Raw genomic sequence first — 26865 nt, forward strand, 5'->3', positions numbered from 1 at the left:
AAATCAGGAATGGTCAGACAATTGGTCAGGCCGCCTGACCACTTTAATCCAGTTTTCTTACGATTCTGGATGGATCTCGTCAGAAATCTATCACAACTGATCAGGAGGAAGTTTAAAGTGGTCACAAGTTTGCTACTATCCCCTCCTCTTTGTTGACCCCGCCCATAATTGGTGACTATTTGAGACCATTTGTATCTCATTTTTGACCATATTTTTAAGCTACTTCTGTTTTATTTATTTAAACAATATGCAAAAAGTTGCAACAAATTAATTTTAAAAAATATATTTTATTAATTAATATCAGTTTGTTTACATACGGAACAACTTGAAACTAATTCCCGGAATTAAATTAAAATTTGGACCCTACGGGGATCGAACCCCGACGCATGACCTAACCTAGTGCCTAAACTAACTGCCCTAACGACTGCGACTACCGAACCGACTTACATATTTCTGGATTCAACTGTCTACATAAAGAGCAACTGTAAAATAGTAAAATTCAATTACCAAAATTATCAATAAATCAGAATAAACTGTTAAATAATTTTTATTAATTAATTATATTTCAATTTAGTCATAATAGGTTATGTGAATTAATAAAAATTAACATTATTAATTGAATCAATAATAAATTAAGTCTTAACTTTACAATTTGGAATGTTTCATAAACTATAATACGAATACAGATTAATAATAATTATTATTATATCTGCATTTAAAATGAATTTAGTATTTAATATTAATTTAATTTAACATTATAATTTATAATAATAATGAATTATTAATAATTTAAATATAACTTCATTTCAATTATAATGCAAATACTTCTCATAATAAGTACTGACTGGTATAGAAAATTACTAATATTATGAAACAAAATTTATTATTAATTAACTATATTAAATAATTACAAGTAAATATACATATATATTAAATTAATATATTATAAATATACATTAAATAAATATATTAAATAATGTTAAAAGAATGGTCCGAATGTTTTGATTTATTTACCTACTTTTGCTGTATAATTAATTCAATAATTATACCAATTTGAAAAATGAGAACTTTTGTTAAGTTAAAAGAACAATTTTTATAATAGAATAATGTATTCTGAAATGTAAAAAATAAATTTGAAAGATTTTATATGTATATATAAATTTTCATGAGACTTTACCAAAATTAGAAAGATGTACCAAAATTTTTATAGGTTATGTGTTCACACATTTTAGAAATAGTCAAGAATTTCAGAAATGGTCAGGAATTTCAGAAATGGTCACAGCTTCGAAAATGGTGGGAGTAAAGTGGGAGGAGCTTGGAAAGTATTTGGTTAGGAATGGTGAGAAACGTTCAAAAACGTCAGAAGTGGTGAGACTGTTCAGGAATGTTCAGAAATTCTGACCATTCATGACGATTCCTGATTTTATTTTTAGTAGGGAGGGTCAAAGTTGACCATGTCAAATAATGGAAAAATAGCGATTTAACATTTATACTCGAATAATAAGGCTAAAAAAAGTCGAAATAGTTCATTTAAGATTTTTCGCTTCTAAATACGAATCACATGTTAAACTAAAAAAATTAAATATGGTGAATCCAATATGGCGGATATAATACGTCAGGCGAGTGTTTTTAAAAAATCATCGGATTTACTTAAAACTCGCGATACACGGGGGTTCTTGGGGTCGCTAATTATGAATTGAATGTCAGATTTGAAAAATTTAAAATAGCGGATCCAATATAGGGTGTTTACGAGATGTACGCCTCGAGGCGCCCCGGAGCCACAAAAGGTTCTCAACTAGAATTTTATTTGTAACATGGGTTGAACATATGAATGAGCTTTAGGCAACACGTATTATTTATTTTTCTACATTTTCTTCCCATGTGAAATGTTTGTTTATGTTAAATAAAGTGATGTGACAATTAAAAAATAATTAAATTATTTTTGTATCATCAGTGAAAACATAAAAGATAATGTGAAATTTGTTTTAATTTTTTGGATATTCCATGTTATGGTACGTTGTTTTGATGAAATTTTGCTTGTAAAAATATGGATAACATTTTTAAGGTTAGTTTTAATTTCATGCAATTATAATTCAACTAAATAATAATTACAGTAACATCACAGTAATATTGCGCGCTAATGTTACTGTAATATTACATGAGATTCAAGTTATACTTATTTAGTTAAATGTAAAAAACAATTTTAAATAAAAATTTTCTTTAGGATGACCAAACGATTGTTATAAATTTATTAAAAATTAAATTTTTATTCAAATCAACAAAATTTTTTTAATATAACAAATAAGATAGGCTGATTGAACATTTCAGTTCCGTAAAATAAAATGTTTCTATGAGTATAAAAAATTTCCAAATTTCTTTTTTTTTTTAGTAATGTCAAAGTTAGACCTTTTGAAGCGAATGACAGTATATTTTTATCACATTACATTATTATCTTTCATAATATTTATACGTCATTATTTCTTTTACAGACTAAAACTTTAAAAATTTATGATGAAATCTACTTTGGACCAAACAAGTTACTATCGTAGTTACTCATACCAAAATATCCATGAGAAAGAACATCAGAAAGACTTATTTTATATGTATAAAAATCATTTTCAAGATATAGCAAAACGTTTATTCAAAATTGAGAAGAAAAGATTTAATCTTAATGAGACAGAAGAAAGTGGTAAAAAGGAATCAGAAAATTAAAGAACAAAATCATAAAGAAAATTGCAACCCGGCTTTTAAAAACGACAAAAAAAGGAAGAAATAAAGTAACGAAAACAGTAAGAGCCCAAAAAATTATAAAAAGAGGATTAGGAAGATAAAAAAATGGAATGGAACTTCTAAATGGAACTTCTTTTAAGTTTATTGGTTTCTTTATTTTATCTGTTCAATTCTTAAATCACACCATCGTAATAACAAATATGTAACATATGGACACAAAAATTGTCAACACATAAAGAAGCATGCTAATTTTTTCGTGGAAAATATAAATTATAAATTTAGTAAGAGGCACTTAACAACAAAAATTTTTGTTTGTATGTTTAAAAAAATACAATTTTTAAAGAATATTACCATTCTCCTTCGAATAAAATAAGTTCTGATTAAAATAAAACTAATAGGGTGTCTACTGGTCATGGAATTCCAAAAATTGTTCTGAAAGTCCTGGAAATTTTAAGAATTAAAACTTTTGTCCTTCAATTTTATTTCTTTTGCTTCTATATTTTTAACTTAACTAGACCATTAAATAATTAGTCGTGAAAATAAAAAAATTACTTTGAATAAATTATATTTTATAGATGTACAATTTCTTAAAAAAATTGTATTTAATTTATTATAATACAATTTTATGTCTTTGAAAAATAAGCAATTTGTTCTGGAAAAGTCCTTGAAATGTCCTGGAATTTTATAATTATTTCTCAGTTGACACCCTGACTAACTTTAGCGTTTAAATGTAAATTGAGTAACATTGCTTTTCGTAAAAATAAATAAAGCTATTTGTTAATGAACATTATATTAAAATCTTCACTCGCTCTCTAAAGTTTTTATTCTTCGATAGACTAAAAAATTTCAAATTTTTGGTTTTTAAAAGTCTTACGGTGGCCCCTTTAAAGTTACAATATTATTGATTTCTAATCTCCTCTTGCATGAGCATATTCACTATATTTCTTCTCTTTTGAAGGGCAGTCGCATTATAGACATCATCTTGATCATGTAAGTCATTGACAATGTTTTGAGCTCTTTGTTCGTCAATGTTATTTAAAATTTCATCATTTACATCGTCGTCCAAATCGAGACAAATATTGTGAAGCACACAACACGCAATGATTATTAGTGACCCATATGCTACATTTTGCAAGTAAAGATACAACAATCTTCTGAATCGTCCTTTTAGTAATCCGAAGGCTCGCTCAATAACCATTCTAGTTCGAGAGAGACACTTATTAAAATTAATTTGATCTTCCGTTAAATGCCCATTGTCCTTGAATGGGACCATTAAAAATGGATGTAGTTTGTATGCAGCATCTCCAATAATATGCATGTCAAGGGGACAGACATTTTCTGGTGCTGTGATGAGCTGCTGACCCATGGGGCTCATTTCGAAAAGGCGGTTGTCGTGTACGCTACCACAGACACCAGCAAAAACATCAACAAACTTTCCCTGGCTGTCGCACATTCCTTGCAAGAGGAGGGAATGGTAACCTTTACGGTTTATGTAACTTGCGGCATTAGTGCAAGGAGCACTAATTTCCACATGACAACCATCCACTGCTGCTAAAACATTTGGAAATGGGCCAACATTCAAAAATTTGTTAATCGTTTGATTAAAATTTTCAGCTGCAGGCCATCTTATGTAATCTCCAGACACTGTGTTTAAAACCTTACTCACACTAAGCATGCAGTTCCATGCAGTGTCTTTACAAACACCAAAACGATCAGCTATCGATCTATAACAGAAAGTCAGTTGATTGTTTTTTTATATATTAATATATAAGGTCATGTTATTCAGTAGTCACGTGTTCTATATGCTTTACTATGGAAACACGTGACCACTGAATAACATACCCATAAGTTGATATTCGTGAATACACTCGATTCTCGTTATAACGACGATCTCGGGACTTCAAAATCTCGATATTACCACGGAAGGAGAGGATCCTACTTCACGTTCTATTCAAACGTCAAATACGTGCAAAATTTTTCGTAAAGTATGTTTATTTATATTAAAAGTTTTTGAATTATGGAATCAGTTTAAAGAAAAAGTAAGTATTTTTAATAATAATCGGATCACTAGATTCTTTAGGTTAAATAAAGATAAGAGTCGATTAATTTTGTCGTTTTTTTTTTTGAGTTAATTAAAATTTTGGTTAAATTAAATTCTTAAATTCGTTCGTGCTTTTTCTGTTGTTGTATCGAGAGTTTTAATGTTCGTTATAACGAGAGAATGTTGTAACGAGATTCGTTATAACAAGAATCGAGTGTAATTGTAAGATGCAGAAAAACTGTACCTATAAACTTCTTGATTGCAGTATGTCCATAGAGCAATGCAAAGTTGCTTTTCCGGACACAAAACACTTGGTCCACCATCTTTTCTAATTAGTAAGGGACCAATTGTTTCAATTAGATTTGCGAAAGTCATCCGGGTCATACGAAAGTGTTCTTTAAAATCTATAAAAGATGAATATTATGCAGCAAGGTTTTAACAAACTTTTTCAATCATGAAAATGATTTGAAATATTTAAAAAGTTTTACAAGTTTCTTGTCTTTTATATTTGTTGCAACCCTTATTTTTATTTACATAAAGATTTTCACATTCTTCACTAAATGAAAATTAATTATATATCGAAAAATTTACCTCTGGATACCAGAAATTTTAAGTTACAATTGTTTGGCTGCAAATCATAATTTTCGGGATGCGAATAGATTGGGACCGAGTATTTCCGAATGGATTTTTCTTGCTGAACACGAATCTGGGATCAAAAACTTTCCATCACGTCAAGTTTTTGAGAAAATACGGGTTGAAACCCCCAAAATAGGGTTTTTAACAGTTTTTTAAAAATAGTAGAGCAAAATCCTGACGTGATATAAAGTTCGCTGTTATCAGAAATTACAGGCTGAAACAAGTCCTATCGTATAAGCCCTAGTCCAAATTATTCGCTTGCGCTGGGGGGTGTCTTTTTGTATAAAGGTAGTAAAAGAAAATTAAATTTAAAACAGAAACGATTTCATTCCAAATTTGATCCTATTCGCTTGAAACTTTATACCAGGGAGTTTCAAGGATCACTGATTACGAATATGCAGTTACAATTTAAAAATGGCGGATTCAATAAGAACCGATTGAATTAAAAAAAATCTTCCGCCATATTGGATCTGCCATTTTGAATTTTGAATTTGTAACAGCATATTCGTAATCAGCAACCTTCAAAACCCCCTAATATTAAGTTTCAAACGAATACGATCAAATTTGGAATAAAATCGTTTCTGTTTTCATTTTCTTTTACTACCCTGAAACAAAAAGATTCCCCTGGCTCTAAGGACGCATGCGATTAATTTGGGCTAGGGCTTATTCGAAAGGCCTTATTTCTGATAACAGCAAAGTTTCTATCTTCCTCTACGATTTTTCAAAAACTGCCAAAAATGCTGTTTTTAGGGGTTTCAACCCGTATTTTCTCAAAAACTTGACGTGATGGAAATTTTTTTAGCCGAGATTCGTGTTCAACACGAAAAATCCTTCTTATAAAATAGTGTTATTCTACATTATAATCAAACAAGAAATCTTTTATTCATTTTTTTAAAAATCATGGTTTCCGACTATAGATGCATCCATTTTCAAGTAGCGCAATGAGTATCACAAAGTTTTGTCGATCATTAATCATAAATATTTAAAACTTAAAGGAATTAAATTTACATTATCTTTAATCTTGAAAAACTCCTTCAATTGATACCTATTATGCTTATAAACACAGTAGTTATTTATTATTTCAAAAAAAGAAGCCTAATATAAGATCGTAACCTTAAGTGTCTGACTACTAGTGTATTTACCCTATACATAATTAGTTTGTATGACTTTCTTTATGAGAAGTAATTTTTTTTGTCAATGTCTTTTAATTTCAGAATTATAATCTAATAAAAATTGGTCCATTTTTTGAAATTAAAATAGGGAAAATTCATTTTAATATTTACCAGACAGGGGATATAGGGGTATCACTTCCTCAAAGAAATTCATTATTCTTGGGTGCTCTTTTCTATCAGGATTAATAAAAATTCGAAGAATATCATCGTCATCGTCGTCGAAAAGGAGATCCAAAGCAACATACAATATTGCAAGATGTTGATGGTTAATATTGCCGTTTTCCATGTTTTTCTTCGTTAAATATAAACAATATATTTCTTCTGCTTGTCATATAATTTTCTTGGTTATAATTTGAACCGTAGATATCCATTTTACCGACATGTGTTATCGTTTATTAGTTATGCATCGGTAAAATGTTTATCTACATTTATCTACATTGTTTCTTTCGTCTTCTTTCACATATAAATAATACGTAATAATAATTTTGCCTTTGAAATCCAAAGTGTTTATCGTATTGGAAAGTGGCTTTTTTGTCTCTGACATCTGGGAGAGACATATTCATTACACATTTTAATTGTACGTATAACTATTTATAGAAAAGTAATTTATAAAGTTTTTTGCAGTATAACTGACGTGTAGTAATTTCAAATTGTGTTATTTCTTTTGTAGTTACAGAAATTATGAAATTCACGGTAAAGGAAATAAGTAATTGTATCCGATCATTATTTCCGGACGAGGACAGGATTCCTCTTCTCGAAAGATTGAAGCATGAATCCTATAAAAAAAAGGAATGCGTATGGTACAACATCTGTAGTAACATAATGGTCACATATACTGACAAAACAGTACGAAAACACGTACGAAGGTGTTATTATACATATAAGAACCACTTGCGAGATGTAGCAGAGGCTATACTGGAAATAGACAACAAAAAATTAATTGCTAATTCGAAAGAAAGGAGAAGGAAAAGTCAAGAAACATCGAAATTTGAAGTACGTAAGCAAAATCGACCCAGAGCTTGTAAAGATACCAAGAATGATGAAGAAGAAAAAAATAAAAAAACAAGATCAAGAAGAATTATTAAAACAAATGAATAAGAGAAAAAATTTTGAAAAAATCGTTGTCGAAAACTAATTTTAAGAATAATAAAGAAAATTGTGATACACATATTAATACAAATTTTATTTTTCTTATGGAGTCTAATTCATTTTATATCTCTTTTCGAGACTTGCTTGTGTTAAATTCATAAAAATATTTTGTCGTTCTCAAATATACTCTCCTCTACAAATTATTCTTTCACAAATCAAGCGTTTCACTCAATATAAATAGGTCAAACATTAACTGGGCAGAGTTCCTACAGAATCTGGAAATCATGGAAATGGTATGGAATTTTTAAAAGGCTTCTGGAAATCATGGAAAATCATTGCAGTCTTTTAAATTCTTATAATTATAATTTTTTTAATGAAACCATATTAAATTCAACAATGTTTTATGACATCTAAATAATTTATTTATTTATAAATTTTATTACACTTATATAAGAAATTTAACAGGGCTCGAAGTAGGTCCGTAAATCCTGAAAAAGTCCGTAACTTTGTTTTAAGTCCGTAAAAGTCCGGTTTTTTGAAAAAAGGTCCATAAAGTCAGTAATTTCATTCGAAAAAGAATCAAAAGTTCGTAAATTGTACGATATAATATTTAGAATTTAAGGGAAACTACAAACGATTGCAGAAATTCAATTATTCTTAAAAGTCTTAAAATTCTTCCCAAACATTCAATTATTTTCAACATTTTTTTAAATTCTGGTCAAAATTTCAATTATCTATAAAAATATTAAAATTCTTCTCCGACATTGAATTACTTTCAAAAAATAATAAAAATTTCATCAGAATTTCATTAATAACAATTTTTTTTAAAAATTTCTTCGCAATCATTTAACTATTTTTATAAATAATAAAATTTTTACGGAGCTTCAATTATTTTCGTAAATAATAAAATTCTTTTTAGCAATTCAATTATTTTCAATAGAATTTTAATCGAATTCCTCGAAAAATTTCTTAAAAATTTTATTACAATTCGTCCAAAGAATTTAATTATTTAAAAATTTGTTGATATATTTTTTACTAGGAATTTAATTCCAAGAAACATTCCATTATTCAATAAATTATTTATTTTTGTGTTTCAATTATTAAATTGGTAGAATTCAATTAAATCAAATCATTGATTTATAAATAGATTTCAGTTAAAATGTTGCATTACAATAATTGAATTCTTCCAATGAAATTCATTAAAATTTTAAAAATGATTGAATTTCAACCAAAAAAAGTTTTATCAACCCTTTTTAAAATGTTTGAATATCTGCCAAAAACAACATTGCTCCCTCATCAAAATTATTCCTCTATTTTCTACTAATTTCGACGAACCAGCGCCACTAATTCCGAGCCAATAAAAAAATTTCCTTTCCATTCTATCCAAAAAATTAGTCTTCCAAAAACAAATTCGTTTTTTCAAGCCAGAGATTTTAGACTCAAGTACTTGTTGTTAGTAATTTTTCTAAAAGCAACTTTGCTCCCTTCTGAAAATTATTCCTCTATTTTCTACTAATTTCAACGAACCAGCGCCACTAATTCCGAGCCAATAAAAAAATTTCCTTTCCATTCTATCCAAAAAATTAGTCTTCCAAAAACACGAAATTCGTTTTTTCAAGCCAGAGATTTTAGACTCAAGTACTTGATTGTTAGTAATTTTTCTAAAAGCAACTTTGCTCCCTTCTGAAAATTATTCCTCTTCTTTCTACTAATTTCAACGAACCAGCGCCACTAATTCCGAGCCAATAAAAAAATTTCCTTTCCATTCTATTCAAAAAATTAGTCTTCCTAAAACAAGAAATTCGTTTTTTTCAAGCCAGAGATTTTAGGCTCAAGTACTTGTTGTTTGTAATTTTTCTAAAAGCAACTTTGCTCCCTTCTGAAAATTATTCCTCTATTTTCTACTAATTTCGACAATCCAGCGCCACTAATTTCGAACCAATAAAAAAATTTCCTTTCCTTTCTATCCAAAAAATTAGTCTTCCTAAAACAAGAAATTCGTTTTTTCAAGCCAGAGATTTTAGGCTCAAGTACTTGTTGTTAGTAATTTTTCTAAAAGCAACTTTGCTCCCTTCTGAAAATTATTCCTCTATTTTCTACTAATTTCGACGAACCAGCGCCACTAATTCCGAGCCAATAAAAAAATTTCCTTTCCATTCTATCCAAAAAATTAGTCTTCCAAAAACACGAAATTCGTTTTTTCAAGCCAGAGATTTTAGACTCAAGTACTTGTTGTTAGTAATTTTTCTAAAAGCAACTTTGCTCCCTTCTGAAAATTATTCCTCTATTTTCTACTAATTTCGACGAACCAGCGCCACTAATTCCGGGACAATAAAAAAATTTCCTTTCCATTCTGTCCAAAAAATTAGTCTTCCTAAAACAAGAAATTCGTTTTTTCAAGCCAGAGATTTTAGGCTCAAGTACTTGTTGTTAGTAATTTTTCTAAAAGCAACTTTGCTCCCTTCTGAAAATTATTCCTCTATTTTCTACTAATTTCGACGAACCAGCGCCACTAATTCCGAGCCAATAAAAAAATTTCCTTTCCATTCTATCCAAAAAATTAGTCTTCCAAAAACACGAAATTCGTTTTTTCAAGCCAGAGATTTTAGACTCAAGTACTTGTTGTTAGTAATTTTTCTAAAAGCAACTTTGCTCCCTTCTGAAAATTATTCCTCTATTTTCTACTAATTTCGACAATCCAGCGCCACTAATTTCGAACCAATAAAAAAATTTCCTTTCCTTTCTATCCAAAAAATTAGTCTTCCTAAAACAAGAAATTCGTTTTTTCAAGCCAGAGATTTTAGGCTCAAGTACTTGTTGTTAGTAATTTTTCTAAAAGCAACTTTGCTCCCTTCTGAAAATTATTCCTCTATTTTCTACTAATTTCGACAATCCAGCGCCACTAATTTCGAACCAATAAAAAAATTTCCTTTCCTTTCTATCCAAAAAATTAGTCTTCCAAAAACACGAAATTCGTTTTTTCAAGCCAGAGATTTTAGACTCAAGTACTTGTTGTTAGTAATTTTTCTAAAAGCAACTTTGCTCCCTTCTGAAAATTATTCCTCTTCTTTCTACTAATTTCAACGAACCAGCGCCACTAATTCCGAGCCAATAAAAAAATTTCCTTTCCATTCTATTCAAAAAATTAGTCTTCCTAAAACAAGAAATTCGTTTTTTTCAAGCCAGAGATTTTAGGCTCAAGTACTTGTTGTTTGTAATTTTTCTAAAAGCAACTTTGCTCCCTTCTGAAAATTATTCCTCTATTTTCTACTAATTTCGACAATCCAGCGCCACTAATTTCGAACCAATAAAAAAATTTCCTTTCCTTTCTATCCAAAAAATTAGTCTTCCAAAAACACGAAATTCGTTTTTTCAAGCCAGAGATTTTAGACTCAAGTACTTGTTGTTAGTAATTTTTCTAAAAGCAACTTTGCTCCCTTCTGAAAATTATTCCTCTATTTTCTACTAATTTCGACGAACCAGCGCCACTAATTCCGGGACAATAAAAAAATTTCCTTTCCATTCTGTCCAAAAAATTAGTCTTCCTAAAACAAGAAATTCGTTTTTTCAAGCCAGAGATTTTAGGCTCAAGTACTTGTTGTTAGTAATTTTTCTAAAAGCAACTTTGCTCCCTTCTGAAAATTATTCCTCTATTTTCTACTAATTTCGACGAACCAGCGCCACTAATTCCGAGCCAATAAAAAAATTTCCTTTCCATTCTATCCAAAAAATTAGTCTTCCAAAAACACGAAATTCGTTTTTTCAAGCCAGAGATTTTAGACTCAAGTACTTGTTGTTAGTAATTTTTCTAAAAGCAACTTTGCTCCCTTCTGAAAATTATTCCTCTATTTTCTACTAATTTCGACGAACCAGCGCCACTAATTCCGGGACAATAAAAAAATTTCCTTTCCATTCTGTCCAAAAAATTAGTCTTCCTAAAACAAGAAATTCGTTTTTTCAAGCCAGAGATTTTAGACTCAAGTACTTGTTGTTAGTAATTTTTCTAAAAGCAACTTTGCTCCCTTCTGAAAATTATTCTTCTTCTTTCTACTAATTTCAACGAACCAGCGCCACTAATTCCGAGCCAATAAAAAAATTTCCTTTCCATTCTATTCAAAAAATTAGTCTTCCTAAAACAAGAAATTCGTTTTTTCAAGCCAGAGATTTTAGGCTCAAGTACTTGTTGTTTGTAATTTTTCTAAAAGCAACTTTGCTCCCTTCTGAAAATTATTCCTCTATTTTCTACTAATTTCGACAATCCAGCGCCACTAATTTCGAACCAATAAAAAAATTTCCTTTCCTTTCTATCCAAAAAATTAGTCTTCCAAAAACACGAAATTCGTTTTTTCAAGCCAGAGATTTTAGACTCAAGTACTTGTTGTTAGTAATTTTTCTAAAAGCAACTTTGCTCCCTTCTGAAAATTATTCCTCTTCTTTCTACTAATTTCAACGAACCAGCGCCACTAATTCCGAGCCAATAAAAAAATTTCCTTTCCATTCTATTCAAAAAATTAGTCTTCCTAAAACAAGAAATTCGTTTTTTCAAGCCAGAGATTTTAGGCTCAAGTACTTGTTGTTTGTAATTTTTCTAAAAGCAACTTTGCTCCCTTCTGAAAATTATTCCTCTATTTTCTACTAATTTCGACAATCCAGCGCCACTAATTTCGAACCAATAAAAAAATTTCCTTTCCTTTCTATCCAAAAAATTAGTCTTCCAAAAACACGAAATTCGTTTTTTCAAGCCAGAGATTTTAGACTCAAGTACTTGTTGTTAGTAATTTTTCTAAAAGCAACTTTGCTCCCTTCTGAAAATTATTCCTCTATTTTCTACTAATTTCGACGAACCAGCGCCACTAATTCCGGGACAATAAAAAAATTTCCTTTCCATTCTGTCCAAAAAATTAGTCTTCCTAAAACAAGAAATTCGTTTTTTCAAGCCAGAGATTTTAGGCTCAAGTACTTGTTGTTAGTAATTTTTCTAAAAGCAACTTTGCTCCCTTCTGAAAATTATTCCTCTATTTTCTACTAATTTCGACGAACCAGCGCCACTAATTCCGGGACAATAAAAAAATTTCCTTTCCATTCTGTCCAAAAAATTAGTCTTCCTAAAACAAGAAATTCGTTTTTTCAAGCCAGAGATTTTAGGCTCAAGTACTTGTTGTTAGTAATTTTTCTAAAAGCAACTTTGCTCCCTTCTGAAAATTATTCCTCTATTTTCTACTAATTTCGACGAACCAGCGCCACTAATTCCGAGCCAATAAAAAAATTTCCTTTCCATTCTATCCAAAAAATTAGTCTTCCAAAAACACGAAATTCGTTTTTTCAAGCCAGAGATTTTAGACTCAAGTACTTGTTGTTAGTAATTTTTCTAAAAGCAACTTTGCTCCCTTCTGAAAATTATTCCTCTATTTTCTACTAATTTCGACAATCCAGCGCCACTAATTTCGAACCAATAAAAAAATTTCCTTTCCTTTCTATCCAAAAAATTAGTCTTCCTAAAACAAGAAATTCGTTTTTTCAAGCCAGAGATTTTAGGCTCAAGTACTTGTTGTTAGTAATTTTTCTAAAAGCAACTTTGCTCCCTTCTGAAAATTATTCCTCTATTTTCTACTAATTTCGACGAACCAGCGCCACTAATTCCGGGACAATAAAAAAATTTCCTTTCCATTCTGTCCAAAAAATTAGTCTTCCTAAAACAAGAAATTCGTTTTTTCAAGCCAGAGATTTTAGGCTCAAGTACTTGTTGTTAGTAATTTTTCTAAAAGCAACTTTGCTCCCTTCTGAAAATTATTCCTCTATTTTCTACTAATTTCGACGAACCAGCGCCACTAATTCCGAGCCAATAAAAAAATTTCCTTTCCATTCTATCCAAAAAATTAGTCTTCCAAAAACACGAAATTCGTTTTTTCAAGCCAGAGATTTTAGACTCAAGTACTTGTTGTTAGTAATTTTTCTAAAAGCAACTTTGCTTCCTTCTGAAAATTATTCCTCTATTTTCTACTAATTTCGACGAACCAGCGCCACTAATTCCGGGACAATAAAAAAATTTCCTTTCCATTCTGTCCAAAAAATTAGTCTTCCTAAAACAAGAAATTCGTTTTTTCAAGCCAGAGATTTTAGGCTCAAGTACTTGTTGTTAGTAATTTTTCTAAAAGCAACTTTGCTCCCTTCTGAAAATTATTCCTCTATTTTCTACTAATTTCGACGAACCAGCGCCACTAATTCCGGGACAATAAAAAAATTTCCTTTCCATTCTGTCCAAAAAATTAGTCTTCCTAAAACAAGAAATTCGTTTTTTCAAGCCAGAGATTTTAGGCTCAAGTACTTGTTGTTAGTAATTTTTCTAAAAGCAACTTTGCTCCCTTCTGAAAATTATTCCTCTATTTTCTACTAATTTCGACGAACCAGCGCCACTAATTCCGAGCCAATAAAAAAATTTCCTTTCCATTCTATCCAAAAAATTAGTCTTCCAAAAACACGAAATTCGTTTTTTTAAGCCAGAGATTTTAGACTCAAGTACTTGTTGTTAGTAATTTTTCTAAAAGCAACTTTGCTCCCTTCTGAAAATTATTCCTCTATTTTCTACTAATTTCGACGAACCAGCGCCACTAATTCCGGGACAATAAAAAAATTTCCTTTCCATTCTGTCCAAAAAATTAGTCTTCCTAAAACAAGAAATTCGTTTTTTCAAGCCAGAGATTTTAGGCTCAAGTACTTGTTGTTAGTAATTTTTCTAAAAGCAACTTTGCTCCCTTCTGAAAATTATTCCTCTATTTTCTACTAATTTCGACGAACCAGCGCCACTAATTCCGAGCCAATAAAAAAATTTCCTTTCCATTCTATCCAAAAAATTAGTCTTCCAAAAACACGAAATTCGTTTTTTCAAGCCAGAGATTTTAGACTCAAGTACTTGTTGTTAGTAATTTTTCTAAAAGCAACTTTGCTTCCTTCTGAAAATTATTCCTCTATTTTCTACTAATTTCGACGAACCAGCGCCACTAATTCCGGGACAATAAAAAAATTTCCTTTCCATTCTGTCCAAAAAATTAGTCTTCCTAAAACAAGAAATTCGTTTTTTCAAGCCAGAGATTTTAGGCTCAAGTACTTGTTGTTAGTAATTTTTCTAAAAGCAACTTTGCTCCCTTCTGAAAATTATTCCTCTATTTTCTACTAATTTCGACGAACCAGCGCCACTAATTCCGGGACAATAAAAAAATTTCCTTTCCATTCTGTCCAAAAAATTAGTCTTCCTAAAACAAGAAATTCGTTTTTTCAAGCCAGAGATTTTAGGCTCAAGTACTTGTTGTTAGTAATTTTTCTAAAAGCAACTTTGCTCCCTTCTGAAAATTATTCCTCTATTTTCTACTAATTTCGACGAACCAGCGCCACTAATTCCGAGCCAATAAAAAAATTTCCTTTCCATTCTATCCAAAAAATTAGTCTTCCAAAAACACGAAATTCGTTTTTTTAAGCCAGAGATTTTAGACTCAAGTACTTGTTGTTAGTAATTTTTCTAAAAGCAACTTTGCTCCCTTCTGAAAATTATTCCTCTATTTTCTACTAATTTCGACGAACCAGCGCCACTAATTCCGGGACAATAAAAAAATTTCCTTTCCATTCTGTCCAAAAAATTAGTCTTCCTAAAACAAGAAATTCGTTTTTTCAAGCCAGAGATTTTAGGCTCAAGTACTTGTTGTTAGTAATTTTTCTAAAAGCAACTTTGCTCCCTTCTGAAAATTATTCCTCTATTTTCTACTAATTTCGACGAACCAGCGCCACTAATTCCGAGCCAATAAAAAAATTTCCTTTCCATTCTATCCAAAAAATTAGTCTTCCAAAAACACGAAATTCGTTTTTTCAAGCCAGAGATTTTAGACTCAAGTACTTGTTGTTAGTAATTTTTCTAAAAGCAACTTTGCTCCCTTCTGAAAATTATTCCTCTTCTTTCTACTAATTTCGACAATCCAGCGCCACTAATTCCGAGCCAATAAAAAAATTTCCTTTTCATTCTATCCAAAAAATTAGTCTTCCAAAAACACGAAATTCGTTTTTTCAAGCCAGAGATTTTAGACTCAAGTACTTGTTGTTAGTAATTTTTCTAAAAGCAACTTTGCTCCCTTCTGAAAATTATTCCTCTTCTTTCTACTAATTTCGACGAACCAAAGCCATTAATTCCGGGACAATAAAAAAATTTCCTTTCCATTCTATCCAAAAAATTAGTCTTCCAAAAAAAAGAAATTCGTTTTTTCAAGCCAGAGATTTTAGACTCAAGTACTTGTTGTTAGTAATTTTTCTAAAAGCAACTTTGCTCCCTTCTGAAAATTATTCCTCTTCTTTCTAATAATTTCGACAATCCAGCGCCACTAATTCCGAGCCAATAAAAAAATTTCCTTTTCATTCTATCCAAAAAATTAGTCTTCCAAAAACACGAAATTCGTTTTTTCAAGCCAGAGATTTTAGACTCAAGTACTTGTTGTTAGTAATTTTTCTAAAAGCAACTTTGCTCCCTTCTGAAAATTATTCCTCTTCTTTCTACTAATTTCGACGAACCAAAGCCATTAATTCCGGGACAATAAAAAAATTTCCTTTCCATTCTATCCAAAAAATTAGTCTTCCAAAAAAAAGAAATTCGTTTTTTCAAGCCAGAGATTTTAGACTCAAGTACTTGTTGTTAGTAATTTTTCTAAAAGCAACTTTGCTTCCTTCTGAAAATTATTCCTCTATTTTCTACTAATTTCGACGAACAAGCGCCACTAATTCCGAGCCAATAAAAAAATTTCCTTTCCATTCTATCCAAAAAATTAGTCTTCCAAAAACAAGAAATTCGTTTTTTCAAGCCAGAGATTTTAGACTCAAGTACTTGTTGTTAGTAATTTTTTTAAAAACAACTTTGCTCCCTCTTAAAAATTATTCCTCTATTTTCTACTAATTTCGACGAACCAGCGCCACTAATTCCGAGCCAATAAAAAAATTTCCTTTCCATTCCGAAGATTTTCTGAAAAAATATTCACGTTTTAAGAACTTAGACAAAAAAAAAGGAAAATTGAAAATTTTTAAAGACAGGAAATGTTTTTAAATTACGTAAATTGTACATTCCTACTCCTAGCGAGTAACAGATTACAATCCAAAAATATTTAACACGGAGCAAACTCGTCCTACAATTTGTCAATAATAATTGGTCAACTACATAAGTTTTAGGATTTGCAAAATTACAAAATTTTAATTTTTAAAGGACAGGTAATTTTTTTAATTAACGCATATTGTATTTTCTTATTTCTTGTGAGTAATTAATTACAATCCGAAAATTGTTGACAGGGAGCAAAGTCGCCCAACAATTTGTTAATAATAATTGTTCAACTACGTTCGTTTGAAGATTTGAAAATTTCCAAATTAATTTTTGAAAGGACAGGTAATTTTTTTAACTCACGCGAATTGTACTATCTTACTCCTAGCGATCAACAAATTCTAATACAAAAATATTTAACAGGGAGCAAAGTCGTCCAACAATTTGTCAATATTAATTGTTTAAATTAAAAATTTTTTTTTTCAATTTAGATTTGAAAATTTCCAAATTTCAATTTTTAAAAGACAGGTAATATATTTAACCAACACGAATTGTAGTTTTTTATTCCTAGTAAGTAACAAATTAGAATCCAAAAAAGATTAACAGGGAACAAAGTCGATCAACAATTTCTTAATAATAATTGATCAACCCAGTAAAAAAATAACGAATTCAAATGGATTGAAATGAATGAAGATTTTTGGTAGAGAGCGGGATTCATTCAAGCTCTTTGTATATTCGATTGAATCCGATTAAATTTTCCTGAAGTTGTGCAAACGAATTCGCATTTGTAAGAAATGACCAAGGCATGCATTGAATTCGTGTTGACGAATAAGTTCATCGAATGTCAAAATTTTTTCCGAAAATCTTTGGATTTGTTTGCTCCCTCCTCATACCTTTTGAAAAATGTTTTTCTCCTTGAAAGGAAACTAGAAAAACATTAGTTGACGAAGAAAAAAATTTCCTGTTTTTAAAAATTTGCAATTTTCCTATTTTTTTTGTCTAAGTTCATCGATTGTCAAAATTATTTCTGAAAATCTTTCGATTTGTTTGTTCCCTCCTCAAACCTTTTGAAAAATGTTTTTCTTTTTAAAAGAAAACTAGAAAAACTTTAGTTGACGAAGAAAAAAATTTCCTGTCTTTAAAAATTTGTAATTTTTTTTTTTTTGTCTAAATTCACCAAACGTCGAAATTTATTCCGAAAATCTTTGGATTTGTTTGCTCCCTCCTCAAACCTTTTGAAAAATGTTTTTCTCCTTGAAAGGAAACTAGAAAAACTTTAGTTGACGAAGAAAAAAATTTCCTGTCTCTAAAAATTTGCAATTTTCCTATTTTTTTTGGCTGAGTGCATTCAACGTCAAAATTTTGTCTGAAAATATCTAAATTCATCAAACATAAGTTTTTACAAAATGATGAATTTGTTGTTAAGAAAGCGTCAAATATTTTTTGCTTTACGTAAAAATTATTGTAATTACTTTTTTAGGTTTTGCTGATAATTGTATTGTATCTGTACATTTTCTGTTTTATAGAATCTGAATTTATTTGAATTTTTTCAGATTTTAAAGATTAATATCAATGGAAATTAAAATCTAGTGGTAGCTTAATATGCAGGATTTACTTTTGCTTCAGAAATAGTAACGTAAGATTTGATTCAAGTTCAATTAGTTTTAATTAGAATCTAATTTTACTCAAATAACTGACGGAAATGTTTTAATATTTTATGTGGAAAAATAAAACAATGTTTACATATTATAGTGTATTATATATTATTATATAAAATTATAATATACATTTTTTTTTAAATATTTAGATCCTAAAAATTACATATTAATATATTAACTATATACATGACGCATTCCTAAGGAATGTATGCAAGAAGCAAACGAATTATAAATTATTTTATTTCTTTGATAAATTAGACAATATTTTAAGTATAATTAGTACAATTTCCAAAATTTTGAAAAAGTTACATAATTGAAAGTTTATAAAAAAAACTTGTGCTTATTTAAAAAAAAATTATAAATCTTGAAAAATAATTTTTTCTCTTTAAATAAATAGTTCTCGAATAAATAATACAAAACAGTAGTAATTGATATTAATTAAAAAATATATGAACAATAATTGACAATTATTTTAATGAAAGCAAGTCTTGAAGCAATTTGAAGTCGATTTAAATTGTTTCCTCGTCTCTGGTTGCCTTGGGGTAAATTCAACATCTTTTGGTGTCCATACCCACTTACAGAAAGCTAACAAAATTGTTTGAATTATTAAAAATTTGATTATTATTTTATTTATTTACATAATTAAGTTCTATAATTTAATGAAAAATTAAATTAAAAAAAAATTGAATTAAAAATAATTATTTATAACAATTACAATTCAAATTTTTTATTTTAGAACCATAATAAAAGCATTAACAAGAAAAATAAATATAATGATGTAAAAATAATAAAAATTCAAATAGTGTAAATAATAATAATAATAATAATAATAATAATAATAATAATAAATAATATTTGTAAAATACAGGAATGTATGAAACGTTAAAATAAAAATATACAATTAAAACAATTATTTATTTACTACCATAAATAAAAAGAAAAATAATAACTAAATAAATAAATAAATAATAAAAAAGACAAATAAAAAAATCTGCTTTGTACATTTTTTTAATAAATTATTTTTCCCTTGCTTAAAAAATGTGAGTCGATTTAACTTTTATACCCTTTAAATTGAATAGTAACTTTTTTATTGATTTATTTTACAATTAATTTTCATTTATTATTATTATTATTAAATATAAATTATTAGTAAATATAAATAATGTAAGAAAAAAAAATTATTGAAAATATAATTGAAACTAACCTCAAAATTGGTATCCATTATTATTCTCATTATTTTTTTTCATTAGAGAACTGTTGACACTTAATCTACATAATTAATTAACACAGGCAATAACTTTGTTATCGACGTATGATACATGTCGTGTATATGTCGGTAAAGTTTTATCACTGTTATTCTTCTGTGCTTTCTAAAAATCTACTTCGGCTTCACCAGACAAGTTTTAGAAGAAATTAGTAGTTTTTATTATAATACCTGAAATAACAAAAATGATAAGCATCACGGGCATAAAAGTAAATGAAAATGATCAGTTGGTTGAAAAGGATGGTCGCATCTTATGTTCAGTTGTAAATGAAAAGGATGGTAAGTTATACATTTCTTTCTTCTCAGACATCACATTTGGACTTTTCCAATTTTTCTACTTAAACTTTTGTTGTGTATCTCATTTATTTTTATAACACCCTCAAAAAATAATATATTATTATTTCGGCAACTACTTATTGCATGGTTTCATTTTCGTAAATTTTAGGTTCCATAGGAGAAGCTTTCGTAAAGAAAGTTTACTTGCAGAGCTTATTGCCAAAAGAAGACATGTTAAATCAAGTGCAAAATTCCGTTGAAAATCGTGAAACCAATTGTTCAATGGAAGCAATAAATGATCTCATGGATTCTGATGAAGAGATTGTTTCCGGAGATGAACATGCTGTGGAAGGTAACAAAGTAGTGTATAATTTATTATCCAAGAAATTTATTTTAAAATTATCGTTACATTGAATTTACTATTTACAGGGTTCCTACAGAATCAAACTGAATCCAATGAGAGAACATTTTACTTAAAACTAGAAATTCAATTTTTCATAACTGTAAAATATAAGAAATTATTATGAAAATGATTTCTTCATGTTTTATAATAATTAATAATAATTATTAATAAAAATAATTTATAATAATTAAAATCATTATCAATAAAATTATTATTTTGAAGAATTTTTATCTAAAATTCTTCTTTATATCGATTTTCTTTTATAATTTTCGAAAAAGTTCTTTGACAATTTTCAAATTCATTTCTTTAAAATATTCAATTTTACGAAATTTCAATTATTCGTAAATTCTTTAATTAACTAAATATTAGAAAATAGAAAATAAAAATAATATTAAAACAACTCAATTAAACTTTTTCCAAAAAATTAATTACACAATTCAATTACTTTTTAAAATTCAAGCTCTATTGCATTTAATATTCAGTAATTATCTAAAATTTTAACTGAAGTTAATTTTTTTGAAATGAAAATCAATTTTTATTAGAAAATTCCACTAGAATTCAATTATTTAAATACAAATAAAATGCAAATAAATAATTTAATAATAATATGTAATATAAAAAGTTTTTAGTAAAAATGTTTATTTCAGTATCTTATGTCTAAATTTAACGTTGTTTTCAGTTAGTTTGATAAATATTGATTTTCCTATATTTTCTTGTCGTTTTAATGTATATTATAATACTTTTTTTATTAATTAATTTATTGGTATGTTTACTCTCTTAAATTTAATCAGTGAAATTTTTACTGTATACCAATTAGTGATTTACTTTTGTCAAATTTCAATTTCGATCAGTCAAATTTCACTAATTTGCAATAAAAAAGATTGCAAATCAGTAAAATTTGACTGATTTAGGTAGCCAGAAGTGAGTTACTGAATTAATTTATGATAGTATTCGCATTGATTTTATTCCGACGATTTAAATCAGTGAAATTTCACTGAAAATCAGTTAAAAATATATAAAACATCAGTCATTTTTTACTGATTTACAATTAAAAAATAACTAAAATTTCCAATGTGCGTCACTGAAAATTTCAGTCTGTTTTTAATTGGTCAATCGGTGAAAAATGACTGATATTTCAATCTTATTTGACTGATTTTTAGTGAAATTTTATTTATTCAAATCTGATCTTCAGCAAAATTCCACTGATTGAGTTTTACAGAATTAATTTAAATACTACTTAAAAATTTTAATGTAAAAAAAACATTTTTTTCAGCTTTGGAAAATGAAAAGAAATGGCCCACCGAAAAAGTTAAGTTTTTACTCAACGTTTATGAGGAAGTTTGGGAAAATCCGGCCAATAAAAAAAAGATTCCTAAATCTTTGTGGGAAATTGTCACGAAACGGTTAAACGAGATTGGTGTTAAATGCTCTGTTAAAGATTGTACTGACAAATTTAAGAGCCTGAAGAAAACGTACAAAAATCAAAAAAAAAAGAAAGAAACTTCTGGGGAAGGGAGGAGTACGAAATGGGAACATTACGATGCCATGCATAATTTGTTATATAAAAAGCCTGAGATGAATCCAGTCGCTACTTCCTCTAACATAACTGGATTTAAAAAAGGACTAAAAGAATCGATCAATGGTCCGACTGATGTTTCAAGTGATGCTGAGGAAAAAATAAAGCAACCACGTAAAAGGAAACATCAATCGGACGTAGAAAAAGTTCTGGAATTTATGAAGGAGAAGGAAGAAAAAAAGGAAAAGTTCCTAGAACGTTTCTTGTCCGTGTTGGAGAAAAAATAAGTCATATTTTAGTACTTGTTAATTGATTGGTTTCCTTATCGTCAATTTATTGTGAAAACTTCTTTGTGATTCTTAATTTTTTATTACTGATTATTAAAATCATTATTATCAATATTAAAATTCAATATTACCATTTAATATTTTACTATTGAAAACTGAATCAGTGAAATTTGACTGATTTACATCGTGAGAATATAGAGTCATTAAAAATCAGTCAAATTTCACTGATTCAGTTTTAGAGAGTAATTAATTTATTTAGTAGAGGTGTGCGAAAAGCTCGAATAGCCGAGCCGAGGTTCGAAAAATGAAAAGCTCGAAAATACCCGCTCGAGCTTTGAGCTTTTTGCACACCTCTATTATTTAGCATTTTACATGAAGTTTTTACATTAAACTTATTTTTCTTATTTATAAGTACTAGCACTGTACAACAGCCTATTTGACAATGTTTAATGTTTATCTATTATTATTATTAATTGTTAGCCTTTTTGTATTAGTTGAAATACATGTAATTACTTTCAATACCTATCATTATTAAAATAAATTTTTATTTTATAATTTGAACTACTTCCATCACATTAAATATGAATTCTTCATTATAATTTTATAAAATGCAAAAAAAACTATTGGCCTACATTATCCCAGGCAGAGCGAACACTATATCTTACAAGAGTTACTTCTTATCCCTATTTTGAGAAATAATATTATTTGACTGATTTTCAGTAACTATTCTCACGACTTGAATTAGTGAAATATTACTGAAAATTAGTCATTTGTCACTGATTTGCCAATTAGAAAAAGACTAAAGTTTTCAGTGACGCATATTAAAAATTTCATTTATTTTTTAAATGTCCAATCAATTAAAACTGACTAAAATTTCTATCGTTTTTATCTGAATTTCAATGAAATTTCACTGATTCAAATCGTGAGAATAGTCACTCATTTTAAGTCTAATATCACTAATTTAGTTTAGAGAGTAGTTTCTTATTAATATAATACACTATTTCTTAAATTCTTTTTTCAGACAATTCTTCAGAAAGAGACATGAAAATAATAGACTTAAGTTTAATAAATTTTTTCCATAATGAATTCTTCTAACGAGGGACATGTCCGTCTGATGAAAATATTACTCGAAAATATTACCGTAATATTACACGATAATATAAAATAAATAATAGTTTATAAGTAAATAAAAGTAATTTTTTTATAATCGTATAATAGGGGTGGCTAGCGATTCTATGCAATTAAACTGTACAAAACAAACAAAAATTTCAACACAGTTAATGCTGAACGTGGAAACTTCGCAAAATTTTACACACAGGAAATTATAATTTTTATTATATTTTTATTACATTATTAACGAAATGCTCAATTGTTTTAAATAAATGTGTTGAGTAGAATATGATAATACTAATTTATAACCGCCGTGAAGAATATAATTGCGTAGAATTTTTTCTTCTTTACTATAAAAAATATATTTTAATTTTAGGTTTTTATTTGTGCGTGTAGAGTTATTCGGTACATAAATTTAATGACGTGAGCTAATAATGTAATAAATACAATAAAAATTATATTTCCTTGTGTATAAAATTTTGCGATGTAGAATTTAATTTTCTTGAATTTATTAGCGTAGAATAATTAATTATATTAAACCATAGCAAATTACATTTTTTTGTGTAGAATTTTATTGTTTACAGTTTTACAGTGTAGTTTTTAATAGCGATGTATTAAATATAACTTTAATAAAATTTAATTTTATCTGATAATAATTAATTAATCTTATTTTAATATTTATTATTTAAGTAAAAAATAATCATATATTTTACATAATTTTACAATATTATGAAATAAAGAAGTACAAAGTTTTTTTAGTTAATATCACTTCAATTATTTTTGAAATTATAAAAAATTCAGTTACTCTTTTCAACTGTTTTATTTGAAACCTCGGCTCGCTCTTGAAAAAAAACTGGTTCTTAAGAGCGAGGGCTCCAAATTGGTCTGAACGCAGCCAATTCACAATTCACTATATTAAAAACGCAACCTTCCTAGTTTTTTCACTGTAAAACTGCAGCTAAGATCACATTCACGTTAGTAGTCAGCGTCTTTTAACGAATCAGGAGCAATGACAACAAACTAACTTTTTCAACAAGAATGAGAACCACTTGCGCCTCTGAGGCGCCTCGAGGCGTACATCTCGTAAACACCCATAATAAACGCAAAGGGGACCTGAAGTACAATTTGAAATTTATGAAAACTGCGAGCCTCGAAACGAAATTCAGAGGAATTGAAAATTTGTATATAATTGTGTATAAAACGAAAAATTCACTTTCACTTGTACAACTGTCATCTATCAAAATTAAGATGTTTTATTAATAAGAATATCGTATATTAATTTTTTAAGGAAAGACTGAAATGACATTTTCAGCTATATAAAAAGGAATTATTTAAAAATTCGAACAAAATTATTTTTATAATAATTTTTTACAAAAAATTCAATACAATTCCAAAAAAATTAATTAAACATATTGTTTTACCATTTTACTGAAATTATAAATCGAAAAAGAGCTGTATCTTTTTGTAAAAATGAAAGTTTTCAAATTCTTTCTACAATTATTTTAAAAATGTTTTTTTATTGAAAAAAATTGACTGCTTAAAAATTTGAATTATAATATGTTCGCTGCATTTTTTCGATTTAAACATTCTTTATTTTCAAAAAAACGCCTATTTTTAACATTAATATTATAAGCCAAAAAAATAAAATAATAATTTATAAATTTTTAAAATGTTTTATAAATTAAAAAAAAAATTTTTTAATTTTTAAAATGAATGTTAAAAATATTTGTACTTAAAAAAATTAATTTTTAAACCGAAAAAAAAATTTTAAAATACCTGCGTAACATTAAAATTTTTCAAACTGGCAATTTTTCTTTTTATTAAAGATACACATTTTCAATCAAATTACAGATGAATTTTAAAAATTTTAAATTTTTTCTTATATTTATTTTTCCATGCAAGCAATTGGCATAAAAATGACTTTGTCCGAATTTGTAATTAATATCTTCATATAGATAAAAACGGTCTAAAAAACTCTCCTTTTAATAATACTAGAATTAGCGTACTAAATCGTTCATCGATTAATTTCTAAGATTGTTTTCTATATGAACAATTTCTTCGACGAAATCAAATCAATTTTTTTACTTAAATTCCTAGTAATTTAATTTAAATTATTCTTATAAATATTACGTAAAGAAAAGACAGAAATGACAGTTTCAGCTATATAAAGGAATTAATTAAAATTTAGAACAAAATCATTTTTATACAAATTTTTTGCGAGAAATTAAATAGTAATAAAAAAATTAGGTAAAAGTTTTTTGGACCATTTTTGAGAAATTAAAAATCGAAAAAAACTATTTTTTTATAAAAATGAAATTTTTCATAACCCATCCGTAATTTTTTAGAAAATATGTTTTTTTATTAAAAAAATAATTTTTAAGTTTTTAAGAAAAAAAATGAATTTTTAAATAAAGAAAATGCATAAAAAATAGTAAAATCAAAATTTTTGAGTTGCCAACTTTTTTGTAATATAAGAAATATTTTCTAAAAATTTAGGAATGGGTTTTAAAAAAATTCATTTGCATACAGAAATAGATTTTTTTCAATTGTCAAGTTTTTAAAAATGCTCCAAAAAGTTTTTAATTACTTTTTTTATAAACATTACATTACTCACAAAAAATCAGTATAAAAATGATTTTTTACCAAATTGAAATTAATTTTTTCAAACAGCTAAAAAAGCAACTTTTATTAAATTGACATATGTATAATTGTACAAAAATTACTAATTCTTCGCAAGGAATTTAATACTTATAAACAAATTTAGTAACAAAAATTGAGCAGCTTGCAACTTTGTAGAAAAAATTTTTCTTAAAAAATAATTTAGGTAATTAAAGCTGCTTCGAAAATTTTTTTTTATAAATTTTCCACTAAATTATTATATACGTTACAAATTTTAATAGAAATATAAAAAGAATTATAAAGCTCTCTGTTGTTTTCACTATTGCATATATTATTATAATTAATAACATTATATTTTCAAAAAAAATCATTTTCAATAATTTTTGTAAAACTTCTGAATGCATTACCATAATTTATTCTGTAAATAATAATATAGTCGAAATAAAAAAAAATTTTTTCTTCCCTTCATTATCCCTTTTTAATTTTTCTTTCTTCAATCTTTTAAACAAAGAAATGTAAACCTAATTAAAAATAATATAAAATAAAATAATTCATAAATTAAACTCGTAATAATTGTGGATCAGTTTTGAATAATGAATAGCACTGATCAAGAACATCTTTTTTGTTAAAAATAGGACAAAAAATTACAAAATTTCAAAAATGCCCCTGTTAAATATCTTTTTCACCATCAGGCCTGCATTCGGGTAGCCACACAAATACCGACAGTCTCGTGCATTTACACCTTCCTCAAAATAATACGAGTAATATTACTGAATATAAGTAATTAACAAAGTGATTTTTATTTAAAAACATTAATTTAGATATAAAAAAATATTTTAAATAGTTTTTTGAAAATTATTAAAACATTTTTTTTTGAAACTTTAAAATTAATTTAAAATTTAATTTTTTAATAGGTTTTAATTTTAGTTTTAAACAAAACATTTTAATTCATTTTTTTGTTTTGCGTTATTGTATTTATTATATTTTTTATTCATTATTT

At 27.5% G+C, this 26865-nt stretch overlaps 2 protein-coding genes across 2 annotated transcripts; one reads left to right on the plus strand and one right to left on the minus strand.

Annotated features, from left to right (window-relative positions):
* Positions 1 to 3628: 3628 nt before the first annotated feature.
* Positions 3629 to 5146, minus strand: LOC122501125 (putative nuclease HARBI1). The gene is made up of 2 exons (XM_043610398.1): positions 5016 to 5146; positions 3629 to 4454 (listed from the first exon to the last, which is right to left on the minus strand). Exons 1-2 carry the CDS (start codon positions 5144 to 5146, stop codon positions 3629 to 3631), a joined length of 957 nt encoding a protein of 318 aa, XP_043466333.1.
* A 14838-nt stretch (positions 5147 to 19984) lies between these two features.
* LOC122501118 (trihelix transcription factor GT-2-like) lies at positions 19985 to 22180 on the plus strand. Its single transcript, XM_043610391.1, has 2 exons — positions 19985 to 20282; positions 21607 to 22180. Exons 1-2 carry the CDS (start codon positions 20162 to 20164, stop codon positions 22134 to 22136), a joined length of 651 nt encoding a protein of 216 aa, XP_043466326.1. The 5' UTR covers positions 19985 to 20161; the 3' UTR covers positions 22137 to 22180.
* The last annotated feature ends 4685 nt before the right edge of the window (positions 22181 to 26865 follow it).

The sequence above is a fragment of the Leptopilina heterotoma genome, unplaced genomic scaffold, assembly GCF_015476425.1.
Source record: "Leptopilina heterotoma isolate Lh14 unplaced genomic scaffold, ASM1547642v1 Lhet_201, whole genome shotgun sequence".
Classification (NCBI taxonomy): domain Eukaryota; kingdom Metazoa; phylum Arthropoda; class Insecta; order Hymenoptera; family Figitidae; genus Leptopilina; species Leptopilina heterotoma.